The 20,715-nt window shown below is 39.6% G+C and overlaps 1 protein-coding gene across 4 annotated transcripts in view; it reads left to right on the top strand.

The window, feature by feature from the left end:
• The window catches only part of HIPK1 (homeodomain interacting protein kinase 1), a 271,891-nt gene that overhangs the window by 34,591 nt on the left and 216,585 nt on the right, over window positions 1-20,715 (top strand). For all 4 annotated transcript variants that reach the window (XM_053706570.1, XM_053706571.1, XM_053706572.1 and 1 more), the window contains one exon: window positions 2,324-3,401. In XM_053706570.1, the coding sequence (XP_053562545.1) occupies window positions 2,324-3,401 (1,078 nt within the window). The remainder of the gene's footprint in view (window positions 1-2,323; window positions 3,402-20,715) is intronic.

Here is a 20,715-nt window from a genome sequence, read left to right as displayed (position 1 = left end):
GGGAGGAGCTATATAGCAACTCTGCTGGGTGAATCCTCTTGCACTTCCTGTAGGGGAGCAGATAATATCCCAGAAGTAATGATGACCCGTGGAGTGATCACACAACAGAAGAAAGGAATTTATCAGGTAAGCATAAATTATGTTTTTTAACTTTACTTCCCATTTAAAGGAACAGTAAAGTCAAAAGTAAACTTAATTAAATTAGAGCATACAATTTTAAACCACTTTCCAATTTAGTTCTATCATCAATTTTGCTTGGTTCTCCTGGTAATCTAGCTGAGCTCTGGAGTGTGCAAGCGTATATAGCCATATGGCAGCAGTGTTTGCAACAATGTTCAAAGCAATATTATACATTCAAAAAATGCTGGCATAGTATGCTACAGACACTATATGGCAGCATTGTTTGCAACTACATTTAACATTGCTATAAACATTTTTGCAAACACTGCTGCCAGATGGCTAAGGGCATGTGCACGCTCCTGAGCTTACTTAGAATTACTCTAGAGAGCTAAGCAAAATTTAAACAGAAGTGGAACATTGTTTACAATGTCCCCTTAAAAGGACAGTCTAGTCCAAAATAAACTTTCATGATTCAGATAGTGTAATTTTAAACAATTTTCCAATTTACTTTTATCACCAATTTTGCTTTGTCCTCTTGTTATTCTTGGTTGAAAGCTAAACCTAGGAGGTTCATATGCTAATTTCTAAGCTCTTGAAGGCTGCCTCTTCTCTCAGGGCATTTTGACAGTTTTTCACCACTAGAGGGTGTTAGTTCATGTGTGTCATATAGATAACACTGTGCTCACGCATGTGGAGTTCCAGTGAGCCAGCTCTGATTGGCTAAAATGGATGTCTGTCAAAAGAACTGAAATAAGGGGGGCAGTTTGCAGAGGCTTAGGTACAAGGCAATTACAGAGGTAAAAGTGTATTTATATAACTGTGTTGGTTATGCAAAACTAGGGAATGGGTAATAAAGGGATTATCTATCTTTTTAAACAATACAATTCTGGTGTAGACTGTTCCTTTAACCCTTTGAGTGCTAAGCACTTTCCCACCTGGGTGCTAAGCTTTTTTTTAAGTTTTTTTTTTTTTTTTTTTTTTTGAACAGATTTTTTTAACTTTACCTTAATTTTTCATACCCCCAAGACTCACACTGTTGGAAAGGTTAGGCGATTACATTTTCAATGATGGGTCTTGGGGGTCTGTAGCTGCTTGGATGCCTGAGATACAGGCTTCTTCTAATCAGCATGCCCCCTGCTCCTATACTTAACATTGTTAAGTATAAATAAAGTTGCGCAGTGACATCATCACGTTATTGCGCGTGACGTCACCATGCAAAATGGGAAGCCCCGGCGATGCCTGTGATGCTACAGGCACAATCGCCGGGGTAGGAGCGGGTGGGAGCCCCCAGATCTCGCTCAAGATGGGAGAGTGCTAGTGACGGCTCTGAGCCGTCATTAGCACCAGAATGGGAAACTCTGCCGGTTCAGAGCCGTCATTAGCACTCAAAGGGTTAGTAGTCTTTTTTTCTTTTCTGGTAGACGAGTGTCCACCCTAAGGCTCCATAACAAAGCACATTTGCTTAAAACTAAAACCACATAGTTTTACTTCTTAGCTTTTTATGGAAAGTAAAAAAAACCTTTCATCCTAATTTAAAAAAGAAAAAGCTTACAATGTTAATTTTCTCTTATTTTTTTTATTTGCTTAAATTCTTTACTGTGCTAACAGCTACACACTAAGTAATTCATGACCTAGATCTGCTTCCTTCGCATTGATCCTGTCTAGTGAGGTTGTATTCCAAAGATTCTTTGTATATCATTCTCTTCACATTTCCCTTTTTAGAAGTAGGCATTATCTTGAGAGCAGGAAAGGTTTTGTATGCTTTTGCTAACATGCATTTCAGGCCAAGGCAAAATGTCATTCCCCAGGAGGTCAGAGCAGTAAAAAATTCTTTCATGCCCTTAGGGAGCTTCCGTTTGGAAAAATAAACATAAACTCTTCCATGCAGAGAGACTTTGTTTTGTGGAATCTGATGTCTTGCAGCACTGTCCAGATAGCTTCCTCTCTTAATTTGCAGCTAAAAAGACATTATTGCTATATGAAAAAATAAATAAATATAATTAACCCCCAACAAGGTTATATTTTCTTTTTTTCAGTGTGATGCAGGGAATTTTCTCTATAAGAATATCTGATACTTTACACTCCATGCAGGAGATAGCTCTGCCAAGTTACTTGTTTATGTATCTGAAGTTTATTTTTTTATGTTGATGTACACTTGGAATTATTATTAACGAAAGGCCTCTTGATTTTTTTTTTTTTTCAGGTATGGCATCACAGCTGCAGGTGTTCTCCCCTCCTTCAATATCGTCCAGTGCCTTCTACAGTGCGAAGAAACTCAAAATCGAGCCTTCCGGCTGGGATGTTACCGGACAGGGTAATAGCAGCAAATATTACGTGCACAGCAAAAACATCCCAGTGGTGCAAGGACACGCTAGTTCATCTCACCACATAGCTAGTTTCAGCCTTCCTACTTACGAACCCAACCTGCTGATACCAGCCACAGCAGCGGAGCACATTGTTGTAACTGCGGCAGACAGCACAGGCAGCGGCCCCACCGCCTCCTTCCAGAGCAGCCAAATCCTAAGCCACAGAAGCAACGTTTCTCTACTGGAACCTTACCAAAAATGTGGACTGAAAAGAAAAAGTGAAGAGGTGGACAGCAACGGTAGCGTACAAATTATTGATGAACGGCCACCTCTGATGCTTCAAAACAGAACTGCGGTGGGTGCTGCTGCCACAACCACCACTGTAACCACTAAAAGCAGCAGTTCAAGTGGTGAAGGGGACTATCAGCTTGTTCAACATGAAATCCTGTGTTCTATGACTAACAGCTATGAGGTCTTGGAGTTTTTGGGCAGAGGGACATTTGGTCAGGTAGCGAAATGCTGGAAACGGAGCACCAAGGAAATTGTAGCCATTAAGATTTTGAAGAACCATCCTTCCTATGCTAGGCAAGGACAAATTGAAGTGAGTATCCTCTCTCGGCTAAGCAGCGAAAATGCAGATGAGTTCAATTTTGTGCGCTCTTATGAGTGTTTCCAGCACAAAAATCATACCTGCCTTGTTTTTGAAATGCTGGAGCAAAATCTTTATGACTTCCTGAAGCAAAACAAATTCAGTCCCTTGCCGCTAAAATACATACGGCCTATCCTACAACAAGTGGCCACAGCCCTAATGAAATTGAAAAGCTTAGGGCTGATCCATGCAGATCTTAAGCCAGAAAACATCATGCTTGTAGACCCAGTGCGTCAGCCTTACCGTGTGAAGGTCATAGACTTTGGATCTGCCAGTCATGTGTCGAAAGCGGTGTGTTCCACCTACTTGCAGTCTCGATATTACAGGTAAGTTTGTGCTCAATGTTTTTATAGAGCCACACTATATAATTTCACTGTGGAATTAAAGTAACCATTTAATTTTTTTTTGTACCTAATATATTTAAATACAGAAACATCCCTTTTTTTTTTCTTGTCTCTGTCCACCAATAAAATCATTTTTTTTTTTTTTTTTTTTTAACCTTTTAATTCAGAGTCCCCAAGCTTCTACCTCCACATATACTGCTTTTCTTTTACCTCCACGTGTGCTATTCAAATCTATATCTCACTGCTCCTTTTCAGCTCAAGAGCTTTGTCTGCAAACTGCTGTTCCGCCCTTGAGCTGAATAGCAACAGTGCAAGAACATGCTGCTATAGATTTGAATAGGGTGTGATCTACTCTTTTTATTGGCTTCAAGGAGAGAGAACATTTGGGGGTTCTAAAACTAAGGTTTAAAAGAAACAAATGTTTTAGTTGGTTCATGTGCTTAACTAAAAGTTTTATAGAGTGAATTGGCAACTGTTGTTGTTTACTATGATTTTCAATTAGAGGAAAAACAGAAACATTTAGAAAATATATTGTAAAGTTAGATGCAAAAAAGATAGAAAAAAAGCATAATAAAAACATTTATGGGTGACTAAAATGGACACTAAAGTCAAAATTCAGAGCATGCAGTTTTATGAGATTTTCTAATTTTATTTCAATTTAATAAATGTTTCTGTCTTGTTGTTATATACACATTTTCTGAGACACCAGCTCCTACTGAGCATGCGCACAAGTTCAGTGTATACACATACTAGTTTGTGATTGGCTGATGACTGTCACATCTACAACCAACAAAAATACCCATGCTAAATAGTTTCTAAATATTGTCCTGAGTTTAGAAATACCCAATGTTAACATGTTCTTTTCTTTTTTTGCAAGTTATAGGGCAATAAGTAAAAGTAGCACTTTGCTATTTCCAAACCATTTTTGTTTTTCAAAATTAGCGATGGTTACATTGTAACACTGATGTCTGTGAGGAATCCCTGAAAATGATTGATCTAGGCCCATTTTGGTATATTTCATGCCACCATTTCACCGCCAAATACGATCAATGAAAAAAAAATCGTTCACAATTTTAGGTTTTTCACTGAAATTTTTTACAAACAGTTAGTGCAATCATGGCACAATTGGTTGTAAATGCTTCTCTGGGATCCCCTTTGTTCAGAAATAGCAGACATATATGGCTTTGGCATTGCTTTTTCATAATTAGAAGGCTGCTAAATGCCGCTGCTCACCACACTTGTATTATGCCCAGCAGTTAAGGGGTTAATTAGGTAGCTTGTAGGGTTAATTTTATCTTTAGTGTAGAGATCAGCCCCCCCACCCCTTGATCCCTCCCTGACCCCCTTAAAACGGCTCTCTCCCCCCCCCCCCTCCCCCACCTCACAGTTGTCACCGCCATCTTAAGTACTGGCAGAAAGTCTGCCGGTACTAAAATGAAAGGCTTTTTTAAAAAAAATTATTCTGCAGTGATGTATTCCCCCCCTGATCCCCCTCTACCTATTTTCCACCATCTTGAGACAGCTGCCAGTACCCAGTTTGTTAAAAAAAACAATGGCTTTTTTTAAAATAAATTTAAAAAAACAAAAAAAAAAATATTTTCTGTAGTGTAGCTGCCTCCCCTCAATATCTTACCCCCCCTCCCAGATCCCTTTTACAAATATTTATTTCCCTTTCCCTCCCTCTCCCAACTTAATGTAGCATGCGCACGCTCCTGCTGACTTGCGCGCACTGCAGGGACAGGATCGGGAAGTCGCTCCCACCCACCAACGATCGCCACCATCGCTGGCCAATGCAGAGAGGGCCACAGAGTGACTCTCTGCATCAGAGGCTAAAAAAAGGGTATTGCAGGATGCCTCAATATCGAGGCATCACATCAATACCCTGGAATCAATCACGATTGCTTTCAGCACTTGAAACCCCAGAGGACATGCCAGGCACGTCCTTGGTCATTAACTGACACTTTTTGTAGGACGTACCTAGCACGTCCTTGGTCGTTAAGGGGTTAAAATAACGTGCTCGGTTTGGATCTTGACATTTTTATTTTGTCCCTGTTTTAAAAGATAAATTTTATTAGTTAGATGTTACAGTGCAACCTAATTTCTCTAGTGCTCTATAACTATTTTTTTTCTTTCAGGGTGCAGTTTCTGTAGAAGTGAACTAGTTTGAGATTAGCATTTGTCACCACACCTGCACAAGTAGTGCTTGCCCAAGTCAAATGCTGCAGACAAGTAAACAAGAGACAAGCTATTTTTGAGCATTATATAATGATGGGCGTAACCTTCATGTGTTTGCTGCAAGATCAGTATTATGAGCTTCTAGTTTGACAATCAAAGGGTTGTCGTTTTTTTGGTTGACCTAGCTTGGGAATTGAATTTGCATCACTCAACCCCTCTCCTGGGAAGCTTCAGCTTCCCAAAGAAAAACATTAGACTGGTGTATTGACCAGGCCGGCAAGCTTAACTTCCAGAGATCAGGTTGTTTTGATGTGTTGCCCACCCCCTTTAATGCCAGTGATGGATTAAGCTAAGAAGATTACCCTTTTTGTTCTTGTGCAATTTTACACATCAAGTAATCAATACATTTAGGTGATAAACAGGGCAAAGCTGTGTAAAATGTTCAAATAAATTAGATTCCATTTATTCTCCTGTATTTTTATGAATATTAAGGGAACATTAAAAATGTATTTGCTGTTATACAAATGAGAGAGCATACACATAGTAAGCTTTTCAGAAATTCTCTATGTTGGAGTCTTATTGCGCTATTGCTTGCATAAAACGGTTTAATAACCTCCTTTCAACAAATTATACCAGCAGAAAAAAAGTACATTTGTGATTTTAAGAAACTTGTTCTATAAATAAATTATAATAATTATTTTACTTCTATCAGATGCAGTTAAGTTGAATTTTATTTCCCTTTTAAAATCAAAATGAAATGTTCTTCATTCAGATGGAGCATGCCATTTTGTTATTTTGGTATCCTTTGTTGAAAAGCATATCTAGGTAGGGTCTGGAGCAGCAATGCATTACTGGGAGTTAGCTGTTGATTGTTGGCTACGCATATATGCCGCTTGTCATTGGCTTACATGACGTGTTCAGCTAGCTCTGTCGTGTATTGCTGCTTCATCAACAAAGAATACCTAGAGAATGAAGCAAATTTGACTAGAAGTAAATTGCAAATTTTGTATTAAATTGCATACTCAATTGGAATCTGGAAAGTTTAAACTAATAGGATCTGCACAATGAATAATTAGCTGTGCATGCTCATTGGCTGATGGGTACAACTCTCTCTCCTTTGCTAATGCAAAGGAACAAGGCTCCATGAGTCTGAAAACTGAAAATCTGCTTACATTTCTCTGATATATATATATATATATATATATATATATATATATATATATATATATATATATATGGGTCTGTTTCTATATGTGTAGCTGTGGGAGCTGTCCCTATCAGCCAGTAAGCAAGAATACAGGAGGATTGCCAAGTGTGGACAAACATTCCTTTCATGATGGTCTCATTATAACAAGCTTTTACTGATACTGGGAACCAGGTATCACAGCTCCCATTCTTCCTGGCTTCTTTTTAGATAGCTCTTACTATATACAAGTAAAAACACTCATGCATTTTCCCAAAACTGTATGACTGGCTCTTAAATTTATGTACCTGTGTCTTTTAGTTTAGTTCAACTTAACTTATCTTATTTGCTGTTAATATCAATTTAAAGGGACAGTTAAACACCTTTATAACCACAAAACTTAATACTGTAGGCGAGTTTAAAAATGTGACATGCATTAGCATTTTGTTTGCTGCAGTTGTTTTTCAGTAGCCTAACTGCGCCCGCTACTTGCCTTATTTGGAGGAGCCAATCCAGACTTGTTACTGGAGTAAACATAACTGTCTGTGAGAGCATTCTGTACTTTCAGTTCTCAGAACTGGGAAACCCACAATTCTTTACCGGAAATGGAGCAAACTAAGTCAGTATGTTGCTTATTTTACTAAACATAATTAAATACTTTGGGCAAAATTTATTAAACCCTAAAAAAAAAAAGGGCCTAAAAAGTCACGATTATTTTTAGACACATCACAAATGTGTGAAGTCAAAACTGTTGCCAATATTTATCAAAATTCTAGAGACCTTTTCTTCTGTTATGTGCGATCAGTCCACGGGTCATCATTACTTCTGGGATATAACTCCTCCCCAACAGGAAATGCAAGAGGATTCACCCAGCAGAGCTGATATAGCTCCTCCCCTCTACGTCAGTCCCAGTCATTCTCTTGCACCCAACGACTAGATAGGATGTGTGAGAGGACTATGGTGATTATACTTAGTTTTTATGACTTCAATCAAAAGTTTGTTATTTTACAATAGCACCGGAGCGTGTTATTACTTCTCTGGCAGAGTTTGAAGAAGAATCTACCAGAGTTTATTACTATGATTTTAACCGGAGTAGTTAAGATCATATTGCTGTTCTCGGCCATCTGAGGGAGGTAAAGGCTTCAGATCAGGGGACAGCGGGCAGATGAATCTGCATTGAGGTATGTAGCAGTTTTTATTTTCTGAATGGAATTGATGAAAAAATCCTGCTATACCGTTATAATGACATGTATGTATACACTTCAGTATTCTGGGAATGGTTTTTCACCGGAACTACTCTGTTAAAGGTCACTAATCCTTTTAATAAATATTGTCATGTTAAACGTTTTTGCTGGAATGTAGAATCGTTTACATTGCTGAGGTACTGAGTAAATAAATGTTTGGGCATTATTTTCCACTTGGCAGTTGTCTGCTTTAAATTGTGACAGTTTCGTTTCTCCTCACTGCTGTGTGTGAGAGGGAGGGGCCGTTTTGGCGCTCTTTTGCTACGCATCAAAAAATTCCAGTCAGCTACTATTATATTTCCTGCATGATCCGGTTCACTGACAGATCTCAGGGGTCTTCAAACTTCTTTGAAGGGAGGTACATTCTCTCAGCAGAGCTGTGAGAATTGTTATTGACTGTGAATAAAAACGTTACTCTATAATTTTTTATGTCAAATTTAGTTATTTACTAATGGGAACAAACCTTTGCTAAAAGTTGTGTTATTTTAAACTTGATGCTATAACTGTTTTCAGTTCATTATCTCAACTGTCATTTAATCGTTAAAGTACCTCTTTGAGGCACAGTACGTTTTTGCTAAAAAAGATTATAACCAGGTTGCAAGTTATTGCTAGTGTGTTAAACATGTCTGACTCAGAGAATATCTGTGTCATTTGTTCCAATGCCAAGGTGGAGCCCAATAGAAATTTATGTACTAACTGTATTGATGCTACTTTAAATAAAAGTCAATTTGTACAATGTGAACAAATTTCACCAAACTGCGAGGGAAGAGTTATGCCGACTAACTCGCCTCACGCGACAGTACCTGCATCTCCCGCCCGGGAGGTGAGTGATATTATGGCGCCTAATACATCTGGGCGGCCATTACAGATAACATTACATGATATGGCTACTGTTATGACTGAAGTTTTGTCTAAATTACCAGAACTAAGAGGCAAGCGTGATCACTCTGGGGTGAGAACAGAGTGCGCTGACAATACTAGGGCCATGTCTGATACTGCGTCACAGCTTGCAGAGCATGAGGACGGAGAGCTTCATTCTGTGGGTGACGGTTCTGATCCAAACAGATTGGATTCAGATATTTCAAACTTTAAATTTAAATTGGAGAACCTCCGTGCATTACTAGGGGAGGTCTTAGCAGCTCTCAATGATTGTAACACCGTTGCAATACCAGAGAAAATGTGTAGGTTGGATAAATACTTTGCGGTACCGGCGAGTACTGACGTTTTTCCTATACCTAAGAGATTAACTGAAATTGTTACTAAGGAGTGGGATAGACCCGGTGTGCCGTTCTCACCCCCCTCCAATATTTAGAAAGATGTTTCCAATAGACGCCACTACTCGGGACTTATGGCAAACGGTCCCTAAGGTGGAGGGAGCAGTTTCTACTTTAGCTAAGCGTACCACTATCCCGGTGGAGGATAGCTGTGCTTTTTCAGATCCAATGGATAAAAAATTAGAGGGTTACCTTAAGAAAATGTTTGTTCAACAAGGTTTTATATTGCAACCCCTTGCATGTATCGCGCCGATTACGGCTGCGGCAGCATTTTGGATTGAGTCTCTGGAAGAGAACCTTAGTTCGTCTACGCTAGACGACATTATGGACAGGCTTAGAGTCCTTAAACTAGCCAATTCATTCATTTCGGAGGCCGTAGTACATTTAACTAAACTTACGGCTAAGAACTCTGGATTCGCCATACAGGCACGTAGAGCACTGTGGCTAAAATCCTGGTCAGCTGATGTTACTTCTAAGTCTAAATTACTTAATATACCTTTCAAGGGGCAGTCTTTATTTGGGCCCGGGTTGAAAGAAATTATCGCTGACATTACAGGAGGTAAGGGCCACGCCCTACCTCAAGACAAAGCCAAAGCTAAGGCTAGACAGTCTAATTTTCGTTCCTTTCGGAATTTCAAACCTGGAGCAGCGTCAACCTCCACTGCACCAAAACAGGAAGGAGCTGTTGCTCGTTACAGACAAGGCTGGAAACCTAACCAGTCCTGGAATAAGGGCAAACAGACCAGGAAACCTGCTGCTGCCCCAAAGACAGCATGAAACCGAGAGCCCCCGATCCGAGACCGGATCTAGTGGGGGGCAGACTTTCTCTCTTCGCTCAGGCCTGGGCAAGAGATGTTCAGGATCCCTGGGCGCTGGAGATCATATCTCAGGGATACCTTCTAGACTTCAAATTATCTCCCCCAAAAGGGAGATTTCATCTGTCAAGGTTGTCAACAAACCAGATAAAGAAAGAAGCGTTTCTACGCTGTGTACAAGATCTGTTATTAATGGGAGTGATCCATCCAGTTCCGCGGTCGGAACAAGGACAAGGGTTCTACTCAAACCTGTTTGTGGTTCCCAAAAAAGAGGGAACTTTCAGGCCAATCTTAGATTTAAAGATTCTAAACAAATTCCTAAGAGTTCCATCGTTCAAAATGGAAACTATTCGGACAATCTTACCTATGATCCAAAAAGGTCAGTACATGACCACAGTGGATTTAAAAGATGCTTACCTTCACATACCGATTCACAAAGATCATCAACGGTATCTACGGTTTGCCTTCCTAGACAGGCACTACCAGTTTGTAGCTCTTCCATTCGGATTGGCTACGGCCCCAAGAATCTTCACAAAGGTTCTGGGCGCCCTTCTGGCGGTACTAAGACCGCGAGGGATTTCGGTAGCTCCGTACCTAGACGACATTCTAATACAAGCTTCAAGCTTTCAAACTGCCAAGTCTCATACAGAGTTAGTTCTGGCATTTCTAAGGTCGCATGGATGGAAAGTGAACGAAAAGAAAAGTTCTCTTTTTCCTCTCACAAGAGTTCCATTCTTGGGGACTCTTCTAGATTCTGTAGAAATGAAGATTTACCTGACAGAAGACAGGTTAACAAGGCTTCAGGATGCATGCCGTGTCCTTCATTCCATTCAACACCCGTCAGTGGCTCAATGCATGGAGGTGATCGGCTTAATGGTAGCGGCAATGGACATAGTACCTTTTGCACGCCTACACCTCAGACCGCTGCAATTGTGCATGCTAAGTCAGTGGAATGGGGATTACTCAGATTTGTCCCCTACCCTGAATCTGAATCAAGAGACCAGAAATTCTCTTCTATGGTGGCTTTATCGGCCACTCCTGTCCAGGGGGATGCCATTCAGCAGGCCAGACTGGACAATCGTAACAACAGACGCCAGCCTATTAGGTTGGGGCGCTGTCTGGAATTCTCTGAAGACTCAGGGATTATGGAATCAGGAGGAGAGTCTCCTTCCAATAAACATTCTGGAATTGAGGGCAGTTCTCAATGCCCTTCTAGCTTGGCCCCAATTAACAACTCAGGGGTTCATCAGGTTTCAGTCGGACAATATCACGACTGTAGCTTACATCAACCATCAGGGAGGGACAAGAAGCTCCCTAGCAATGATGGAAGTATCAAAGATAATTCGCTGGGCAGAGTCTCACTCTTGCCACCTGTCAGCAATCCACATCCCGGGAGTGGAGAACTGGGAGGCGGATTTCTTGAGTCGCCAGACTTTTCATCCGGGAGAGTGGGAACTTCATCCGGAGATTTTTGCCCAAATACTTCGACGTTGGGGCAAACCAGAGATAGATCTCATGGCGTCTCGCCAGAACGCCAAACTTCCTCACTACGGGTCCAGATCCAGGGATCCGGAAGCGGTTCTGATAGATGCTTTGACAGCACCTTGGAACTTCGGGATGGCTTATGTGTTTCCACCCTTCCCGCTGCTTCCTCGATTGATTGCGAAAATCAAACAAGAGAGAGCATCTGTGATTCTAATAGCGCCTGCATGGCCACGCAGGACTTGGTATGCAGATCTAGTGGACATGTCATCCTGTCCGCCTTGGTCTCTACCTCTGAGACAGGACCTTCTGATACAGGGTCCATTCAAACATCAAAATCTAACTTCTCTGAAACTGTCTGCTTGGAAATTGAACGCTTGATTTTATCAAAGCGTGGTTTTTCTGAGTCGGTTATTGATACCCTGATCCAGGCTAGGAAGCCTGTTACCAGAAAGATTTACCATAAAATATGGCGCAAATACCTATACTGGTGCGAATCCAAACGTTACTCCTGGAGTAAGGTTAGGATCCCTAGGATATTGTCCTTTCTACAAGAAGGTCTAGAAAAGGGTTTATCGGCTAGTTCATTAAAGGGACAGATTTCAGCTCTGTCCATCTTGTTGCACAGGCGTCTGTCAGAAAATCCAGACGTCCAGACTTTTTGTCAAGCTTTAGCTAGGATCAAGCCTGTGTTTAAAGCCGTTGCTCCGCCATGGAGTTTAAACTTAGTTCTTAACGTTTTACAAGGTGTTCCATTTGAACCCCTTCATTCCATTGATATAAAATTGTTATCGTGGAAAGTTCTATTTTTAATGGCTATTTCCTCGGCTCGAAGAGTCTCTGAGTTATCAGCCCTACATTGTGATTCTCCTTATCTGATCTTTCACTCAGACAAGGTAGTTCTGCGTACTAAACCTGGGTTCTTACCTAAGGTAGTTACTAACAGGAATATCAATCAAGAGATTGTTGTTCCATCCTTGTGTCCAAATCCTTCTTCAAAGAAGGAACGTCTTCTACACAATCTGGATGTAGTTCGTGCCCTCAAGTTCTACTTGCAGGCAACTAAAAATTTTCGCCAAACTTCTTCCCTGTTTGTCGTTTATTCTGGACAGAGGAGAGGTCAAAAAAGCTTCTGCTACCTCTCTCTCTTTCTGGCTTCGTAGCATAATACGTTTAGCCTATGAGACTGCTGGACAGCAGCCTCCTGAAAGAATTACAGCTCACTCCACTAGAGCTGTGGCTTCCACTTGGGCCTTTAAGAATGAGGCCTCTGTTGAACAGATTTGCAAGGCTGCAACTTGGTCTTCGCTTCATACTTTTTCCAAATTTTATAAATTTGACACTTTTGCTTCTTCGGAGGCTATTTTTTGGGAGAAAGGTTCTTCAGGCAGTGGTTCCTTCTATATAATGAGCCTGCCTATCCCTCCCGTCATCCGTGGTACTTTTGCTTTGGTATTGGTATCCCAGAAGTAATGATGACCCGTGGACTGATCGCACATAACAGAAGAAAACATAATTTATGCTTACCTGATAAATTCCTTTCTTCTGTTGTGCGATCAGTCCACGGCCCGCCCTGTTTTTTAAGGCAGGTAAATATTTTTTAAATTATACTCCAGTCACCACTTCACCCTTGGTTACTCCTTTCTCGTTGATTCTTGGTCGAATGACTGGGACTGACGTAGAGGGGAGGAGCTATATCAGCTCTGCTGGGTGAATCCTCTTGCATTTCCTGTTGGGGAGGAGTTATATCCCAGAAGTAATGATGACCCGTGGACTGATCGCACAACAGAAGAAAGGAATTTATCAGGTAAGCATAAATTATGTTTTTTTGGGCAAAAGTTTTTTTTGTGATGTCAAGCGAATGACTGATCTAGTTTTCTTGTGAACATATTGTTTTTTTACTTTATTTATGAATTCTAGGCCATTAGCATAACTTTAGCCACCTGCAATGGTTTTTATTTTAATACAATAAATTAATTGCTTGAGTGATTGTAAGAATGTTATTTCTTATATGTTATTATAGTTGTTTTTTATTTTGCCCCTTTTGGCGCTCTTTCATAGAGGACGGTTGCCCGTTTCTTTTCGCTTATCTTAGTTCTTTTGAGTATTTTTTTTTTTTTTCAATTGCACTTTAATTTTTTTTACTTTTCTATAAATCTATATATACCTTTTTTGTTATTCAATGAATTATTATTCTTCAGGTTCTGCGTTGTTGTGGCCGATTTCTAACCCTAGGTACAGCCATTACGACAAAAATGTTTTTCGCTCCAGACAAACAATATTGCTGTTTCACTTTCACTACTTCACAACCTAAAAATTGGCAAGATTAAAAATGGTGAATGTTACATACATTACTTTTTAAAATGCCAATAAAGATTAATATAAGAATTGGGCGCTTCCAGACAACTTATTCGCATATATTAAAGACTTGAGAATGATCAGGAGTCCTTTTTTTTGCAAATATGAAAAGTTGCAAATTTATAGACGCATAACTCCTTTCTTTATAACTATGGTGATTTTTTTAACAACAAACAAGAATTTTCTTATTCTCACTGATTAATTTTGCCTTTAATATTACATTTTGTGTTACTGTCAAATTGTTGCTGTGAAATTACATTGCATTATTAGTGAATAATATCCATTGCGCTTTTGTGACCAAAACCTCTCCATTAACTTTTTTTATTTTTTAAATAATTCAGTTTCTGAAATAGGTGCATGATGCTTAGTGTGGTTTTATGTTTTAAATGTTCCTGTACAGCTATACAATGAAGTAATCCTAGCAATCCCTCCAAAAATAGTTTCTCGATATTTAAATAGAGCCCCAAAGAGCTACACCCCCCCAAAAAAAAAAACATTCCAGGGTTGACAGACTTGTAATTTCTCAGAGCTCTTAGCTCTTCCCATATGACTGGAAATATACAGTCAAACCAGTAATTTACTATGGTTAAAATGACAGTGATCACCTATAAATTTTATAGAGGCCTCAGCACATCTGCTAATAAAACTTACTAAAGCATGCAAGTCAGGGAAATAATCCTTAGGAACATTTTGTTCAGCGTTTTTATAAACCTCTCCTTGCTTGACCGTTTTCTTCAAAATCATCCCAAAAAGACAGGAGCCAATCATTTTTGAGTAGTCATATAATATGCAGGGAATGAGTTTACCTTGGGGAATATATATATATATATATATATATATATATATATATCACATACATACATACATACATACATCCCTCAGTTTACGATGGGGTTAGGTTCCAGAAGGAATGGTTGTAAATCGAAACCGTTGTAAATCGAAACCCAGTTTATAATGTAAGTCAATGAGAAGTGGGGGAGTTAGATTCCAGGCCCCTCTCAAAATTGTCATAAGTAAGACCTAATACATTATTTCTTTCATGTAATTAACAAGAGTCCATGAGCTAGTGACGTATGGGATATACATTCCTACCAGGAGGGGCAAAGTTTCCCAAACCTCAAAATGCCTATAAATACACCCCTCACCACACCCACAAATCAGTTTTACAAACTTTGCCTCCGATGGAGGTGGTGAAGTAAGTTTGTGCTAGATTCTACGTTGATATGCGCTCCGCAGCAAGTTGGAGCCCGGTTTTCCTCTCAGCGTGCAGTGAATGTCAGAGGGATGTGAGGAGAGTATTGCCTATTTGAATGCAGTGATCTCCTTCTACGGGGTCTATTTCATAGGTTCTCTGTTATCGGTCGTAGAGATTCATCTCTTACCTCCCTTTTCAGATCGACGATATACTCTTATATTTACCATTTCCTCTACTGATTCTCGTTTCAGTACTGGTTTGGCTTTCTACAAACATGTAGATGAGTGTCCTGGGGTAAGTATGTCTTATTTTCTGTGACACTCCAAGCTATGGTTGGGCACTTTATTTATAAAGTTCTAAATATATGTATTCAAACATTTATTTGCCTTGACTCAGAATGTTCAACTTTCCTTATTTTCCAGACAGTCAGTTTCATATTTGGGATAATGCATTTTAATTTAACATATTTTACCTTAAAATTTGACTTTTTCCCTGTGGGCTGTTAGGCTCGCGGGGGCTGAAAATGCTTCATTTTATTGCGTCATTTTTGGCGCGGACTTTTTTGGCGCAAAAACTCTATTTCCGTTTCCGGCGTCATACGTGTCGCCGGAAGTTGCGTCATTCTTTGACGTTATTTTGCGCCAAAAATGTCGGCGTTCCGGATGTGGCGTCATTTTTTGGCGCCAAAAGCATTTAGGCGCCAAATAATGTGGGCGTCTTTTTTGGCGCTAAAAAATTTGGGCGTCATTTTTGTCTCCACATTATTTAAGTCTCATTATTTATTGCTTCTGGTTGCTAGAAGCTTGTTCACTGGCATTTTTTTCCCATTCCTGAAACTGTCATTTAACCCTTTCGTGACAGGGTTAAAGTGCCTACATCGGAACAACTGTTCCGATGTAGACAAATTGAAACTACGCGATCGTGCATACGATCGCGAGATTTCAATTATTGGATCGCATCTGGGGGGCGTCCCTACAATCCTAGGAACGCCCTCCAGACCGCGATTAAATCCCTGAAGCACAGAAGGCTTCAGGACAGCCGTTAGTTATGACGTTCCATTCCGTCATAACGGCTTTAAAGCCCAGTCTAATTATGACGGAATGGAACGGCATAACGGCTTTAAAAGGTTAAGGAATTTGATCAATTTTGCTTTATATGTTGTTTTTTTCTTTTACATATTGCAAGATGTTCCACGTTGCAACTGAGTCAGAAGTTACTACAGGAAAATCACTGCACAGTGCTGGAGCTACCAAGCTAAGTCTGTTATAAACTTTTGGTATCTGTTTCTCCAGCTGTTATTTGTATTGCATGTCATGTCAAACTTATTAATGCAGATAAAATTTCCTTTAGTACTGTTACATTACCTGTTGCTGTTCCGTCAACATCTAATTTTCAGAGTGTTCCTGATAACATAAGAGATTTTATTTATTTTAAATCCATTAAGAAGGCTATGTCTGTTATTTCTCCTTCTAGTATACATAAAAGTCTTTTAAAACTTCTCTTTTTTTCAGATGAATTTTTAAATGAACATCATCATTTTGATGCTGATAAATCTTTGTATTTGTCCAAGATGGAATTTATTCGTTCTTTACTTAAAGAAGTGTTATTTGCATTAGAAATAGAGGATTCTGGTCCTCTTGATACTAAATGTAAACGTTTAAATAAGGTAGTTATTCCAGAAGTGTTTTATCTCCCTGATGCTATTTCTGAAGTAATTTCCAGGGAATGGAATAATTTGGGTAATTTATTTACTCCTTCTAGACGTTTAAGCAATTTATATCCTGTGCCATCTGACAGATTAGAGTTTTTTGGGACAAAAATCCCTAAGGTTATGGGGCTGTCTCTACTCCTGCTAATGTACTACTATTCCTATGGCAGATAGTACTTCATTTAAGGATCCTTTAGATAGGAAAATTGAATCCTTTCTAAGAAAAGCTTACTTATGTTCAGGTAATCTTCTTAGACCTGCTATATTTTTAGCGGATGTTGCTGCAGCTTCAACTTTTTGGTTAGAAGCTTTAGCGCAACAAGTAACAGATCATAATTTTATAGCATTATTATTATTTTATAACATGCTAATAATTTTATTGGTGATACCATCTTTTGATATCATTAGAGTTGATGTCAGGTATATGTCTCTAGCTATTTTAGCTAGAAAAGCTTTATGGATTAAACTTGGAATACTGACATGTCTTCTAAGTCAACTTTGCTTTCCCTTTCTTTCCAGGGTAAATAATCATTTCGTTCCTTTCCTCACAACAAGGAACAAAAGCCTGATCCTTCATCCTCAGGAGCGGTATCAGTTTGGAAACTATTTCCAGTTTGGAATATATCCGAGCTTTATAGAAACCTATAGCCAGCTCCTAAGTACCTATGAAGGTGCGGCCCTTATTCCAGCTCAGCTGGTATGGGGCAGATTACGTTTTCTTCAAAGAAATTTGGATCAATTCCGTTCTTAATCTCTGGTTTCAGAAACATTGTTTCAGAAAGGTACAGAATTGGCTTCAAGTTAAGGCCTCCTGCTAAGAGATTCTTTTCTTCCCCGTGTCCCAGTTAACACAGCAAGGCTCAGCATTTCTGAAATGTGTTTCAGATCTAGAGTTGGCTGGAGTATTTATACCAGTTCCAGTTCTGGAACAGGGGCTGGGGTTTTATTTTATCTCTTCATTGTACCAAAGAAGGTCAATTCCTTCAGACCAGTTCTGGATCTATCATTATTGAATCGTTATGTTAGGATACCAACATTCAAGATGGTTACTGTAGGACTATCCTGCCTTTTGTTTAGCAAGGGCATTATATGTCTACAATAGATTTACAGGATGTGTATCTGCATATTCCGATTCATCCAGATTACTTTTAGTGTCTGAGATTCTCTTTTTAGACAAGCATTACCAGTTTTGTGGCTCTACCGTTTGGCCTAGCCTCAGTTCCAAGAATTTTTTTCAAAGGTTCTCGGTGCCCTTCTTTCTCTATTCAGAGAATAGAGTGTTGGTATTTCCTTATTTGGACGATATCTTGGTACTTGCTCAGTCTTCTCATTTTCGTAGAATCTCATACGAATCGACTTGTGTTGTTTCTTCAAGTTCATGGTTGGAGGATCAATTTACCAATCAGTTCATTGATTCCTCAGACAAGGGTAACCTTTTTAGGTTTCTAGATAAATTCAGTGTCTATGACTCTGTCCTTGTCAGTCAAGAGAAGTTTATCATTGATATCAGCTTGTCAAAACCTTCAGTCACAATCATTCCCTTTGGTAGCCTTATGCATGGAAATGTTGGGTCTTAGGACTGCCGCATCAGATGCGATCTCCTTTGCTCGTTTTTACATGCGACCTCTTCAGCTCTGTATGCTGAACCAATGGTGCAGGGATTACTCAAAGATATCTCAATTAATATCTTTAAACCGATTTTATGACACTCTCTGACATGGTGGACAGATCACCATCGTTTAGTTCAGGGGGCTTCTTTGTTCTTCCGACCTGGACTATAATCTCAACAGATGCTAGTTTTACAGGTTGGGGAGCTGTATGGGGGTATCTGACGGCACAAGGGGTTTGGGAATCTCAGGAGGTGAGATTTCCGATCAATATTTTGGAACTCCGTGCAATTTTCAGAGCTCTTCAGTCTTGGCCTCTTCCGAAGAGAGAGTTGTTCATTTGTTTTCAGATAAGACAATGTCACATCTGTGGCATACATCAATCATCAAGGAGGGACTCACAGTCCTCTGGCTATGAAAGAAGTATCTCGAATTTTGGTTTGGGCGGAATCCAGCTCCTGTCTAATCTCTGCGGTTTATATCCCAGGTATGGACAATTGGAAAGCGGATTATCTCAGTCGCCAAACGTTGCATCCGGGCGAATGGTCTCTTCACCCAGAGGTATTTCTTCAGATTGTTCAAATGTGGGAACTTCCAGAAATAGATCTGATGGCTTCTCATCTAAACAAGAAACTTCCCAGGTATCTGTCCAGATCCCGGGATCCTCAGGCGGAGGCAGTGGATGCATTTTCACTTCCTTGGAAGTATCATCCTGCCTATATCTTTCCGCCTCTAGTTCTTCTTCCAAGAGTAATCTCCAAGATTCTGAAGGAATGCTCGTTTGTTCTGCTGGTAGCTCCGGCATGGCCTCACAGGTTTTGGTATGAGGATCTTGTCCGGATGGCCTTTTGCCAACCGTGTACTCTTCCGTTAAGACCAGACCTTTTGTCTCAAGGTCCTTTTTTCCATCAGGATCTGAAATCCTTAAATTTAAAGGTATGGAGATTGAACGCTTGATTCTTGGTCAAAGAGGTTTCTCTGACTCTGTGATTAATACTATGTTACAGGCTCGTAAATCTGTATCCAGAGAGATATATTATAGAGTCTGGAAGACTTACATTTCTTGGTGTCTTTCTCATCATTTTTCTTGGCATTTTTTTAGAATACCGAGAATATTACAATTTCTTCAGGATGGTTTAGATAAGGGTTTGTCCGCAAGTTCCTTGAAAGGTCAAATCTCTGCTCTTTCTGTTCTTTTTCAACAGAAAGGTTGCTATTCTTCCTGATATTCATTGTTTTGTACAAGCTTTGGTTCGTATAAAGCCTGTCATTAAGTCAATTTCTCCTCCTTGGAGTTTGAATTTGGTTCTGGGAGCTCTTCAAGCTCCTCCGTTTGAACCTATGCATTCATTGGACATTAAATTACTTTCTTGGAAAGTTTTGTTCCTTTTGGCCATCTCTTCTGCTAGAAGAGTTTCTGAATTTTCTGCTCTTTCGTGTGAGTCTCCTTTTCTGATTTTTCATCAGGATAAGGCGGTGTTGCGAACTTCTTTTGAATTTTTACCTAAAGTTGTGAATTCCAACAACATTAGTAGAGAAATTGTGGTTCCTTCATTATGTCCTAATCCTAAGAATTCTAAGGAGAAATCATTGCATTCTTTGGATGTTGTTAGAGCTTTGAAATATTATGTTGAAGCTACGAAATCTTTCCGTAAGACTTCTAGTCTATTTGTTATCTTTTCCGGTTCTAGGAAAGGCCAGAAAGCTTCTGCCATTTCTTTGGCATCTTGGTTGAAATCTTTAATTCATCTTGCCTATGTTGAGTCGGGTAAAATTCCGCCTCAGAGAATTACAGCTCATTCTACTAGGTCAGTATCTACTTCCTGGGCGTTTAGGAATGAAGCTTCGGTTGACCAGATCTGCAAAGCAGCAACTTGGTCCTCTTTGCATACTTTTTCTAAATTCTACCATTTTGATGTCTTTTCTTCTTCTGAAGCAGTTTTTGGTAGAACAGTTCTTCAGGCAGCGATTTCAGTTTGAATCTTCTGCTTATGTTTTTTGTTAAACTTTATTTTGGGTGTGGATTATTTTCAGCAGGAATTGGCTGTCTTTATTTTATCCCTCCCTCTCTAGTGACTCTTGTGTGGAAAGATCCACATCTTGGGTAGTCATTATCCCATACGTCACTAGCTCATGGACTCTTGTTAATTACATGAAAGAAAACATAATTTATGTAAGAACTTACCTGATAAATTCATTTCTTTCATATTAACAAGAGTCCATGAGGCCCACCCTTTTTTGTGGTGGTTATGATT

The sequence above is a fragment of the Bombina bombina genome, chromosome 3, assembly GCF_027579735.1.
Source record: "Bombina bombina isolate aBomBom1 chromosome 3, aBomBom1.pri, whole genome shotgun sequence".
Taxonomy (NCBI): Eukaryota; Metazoa; Chordata; class Amphibia; order Anura; family Bombinatoridae; genus Bombina; species Bombina bombina.
This window is presented reverse-complemented; position numbering and strand designations above follow the sequence as displayed.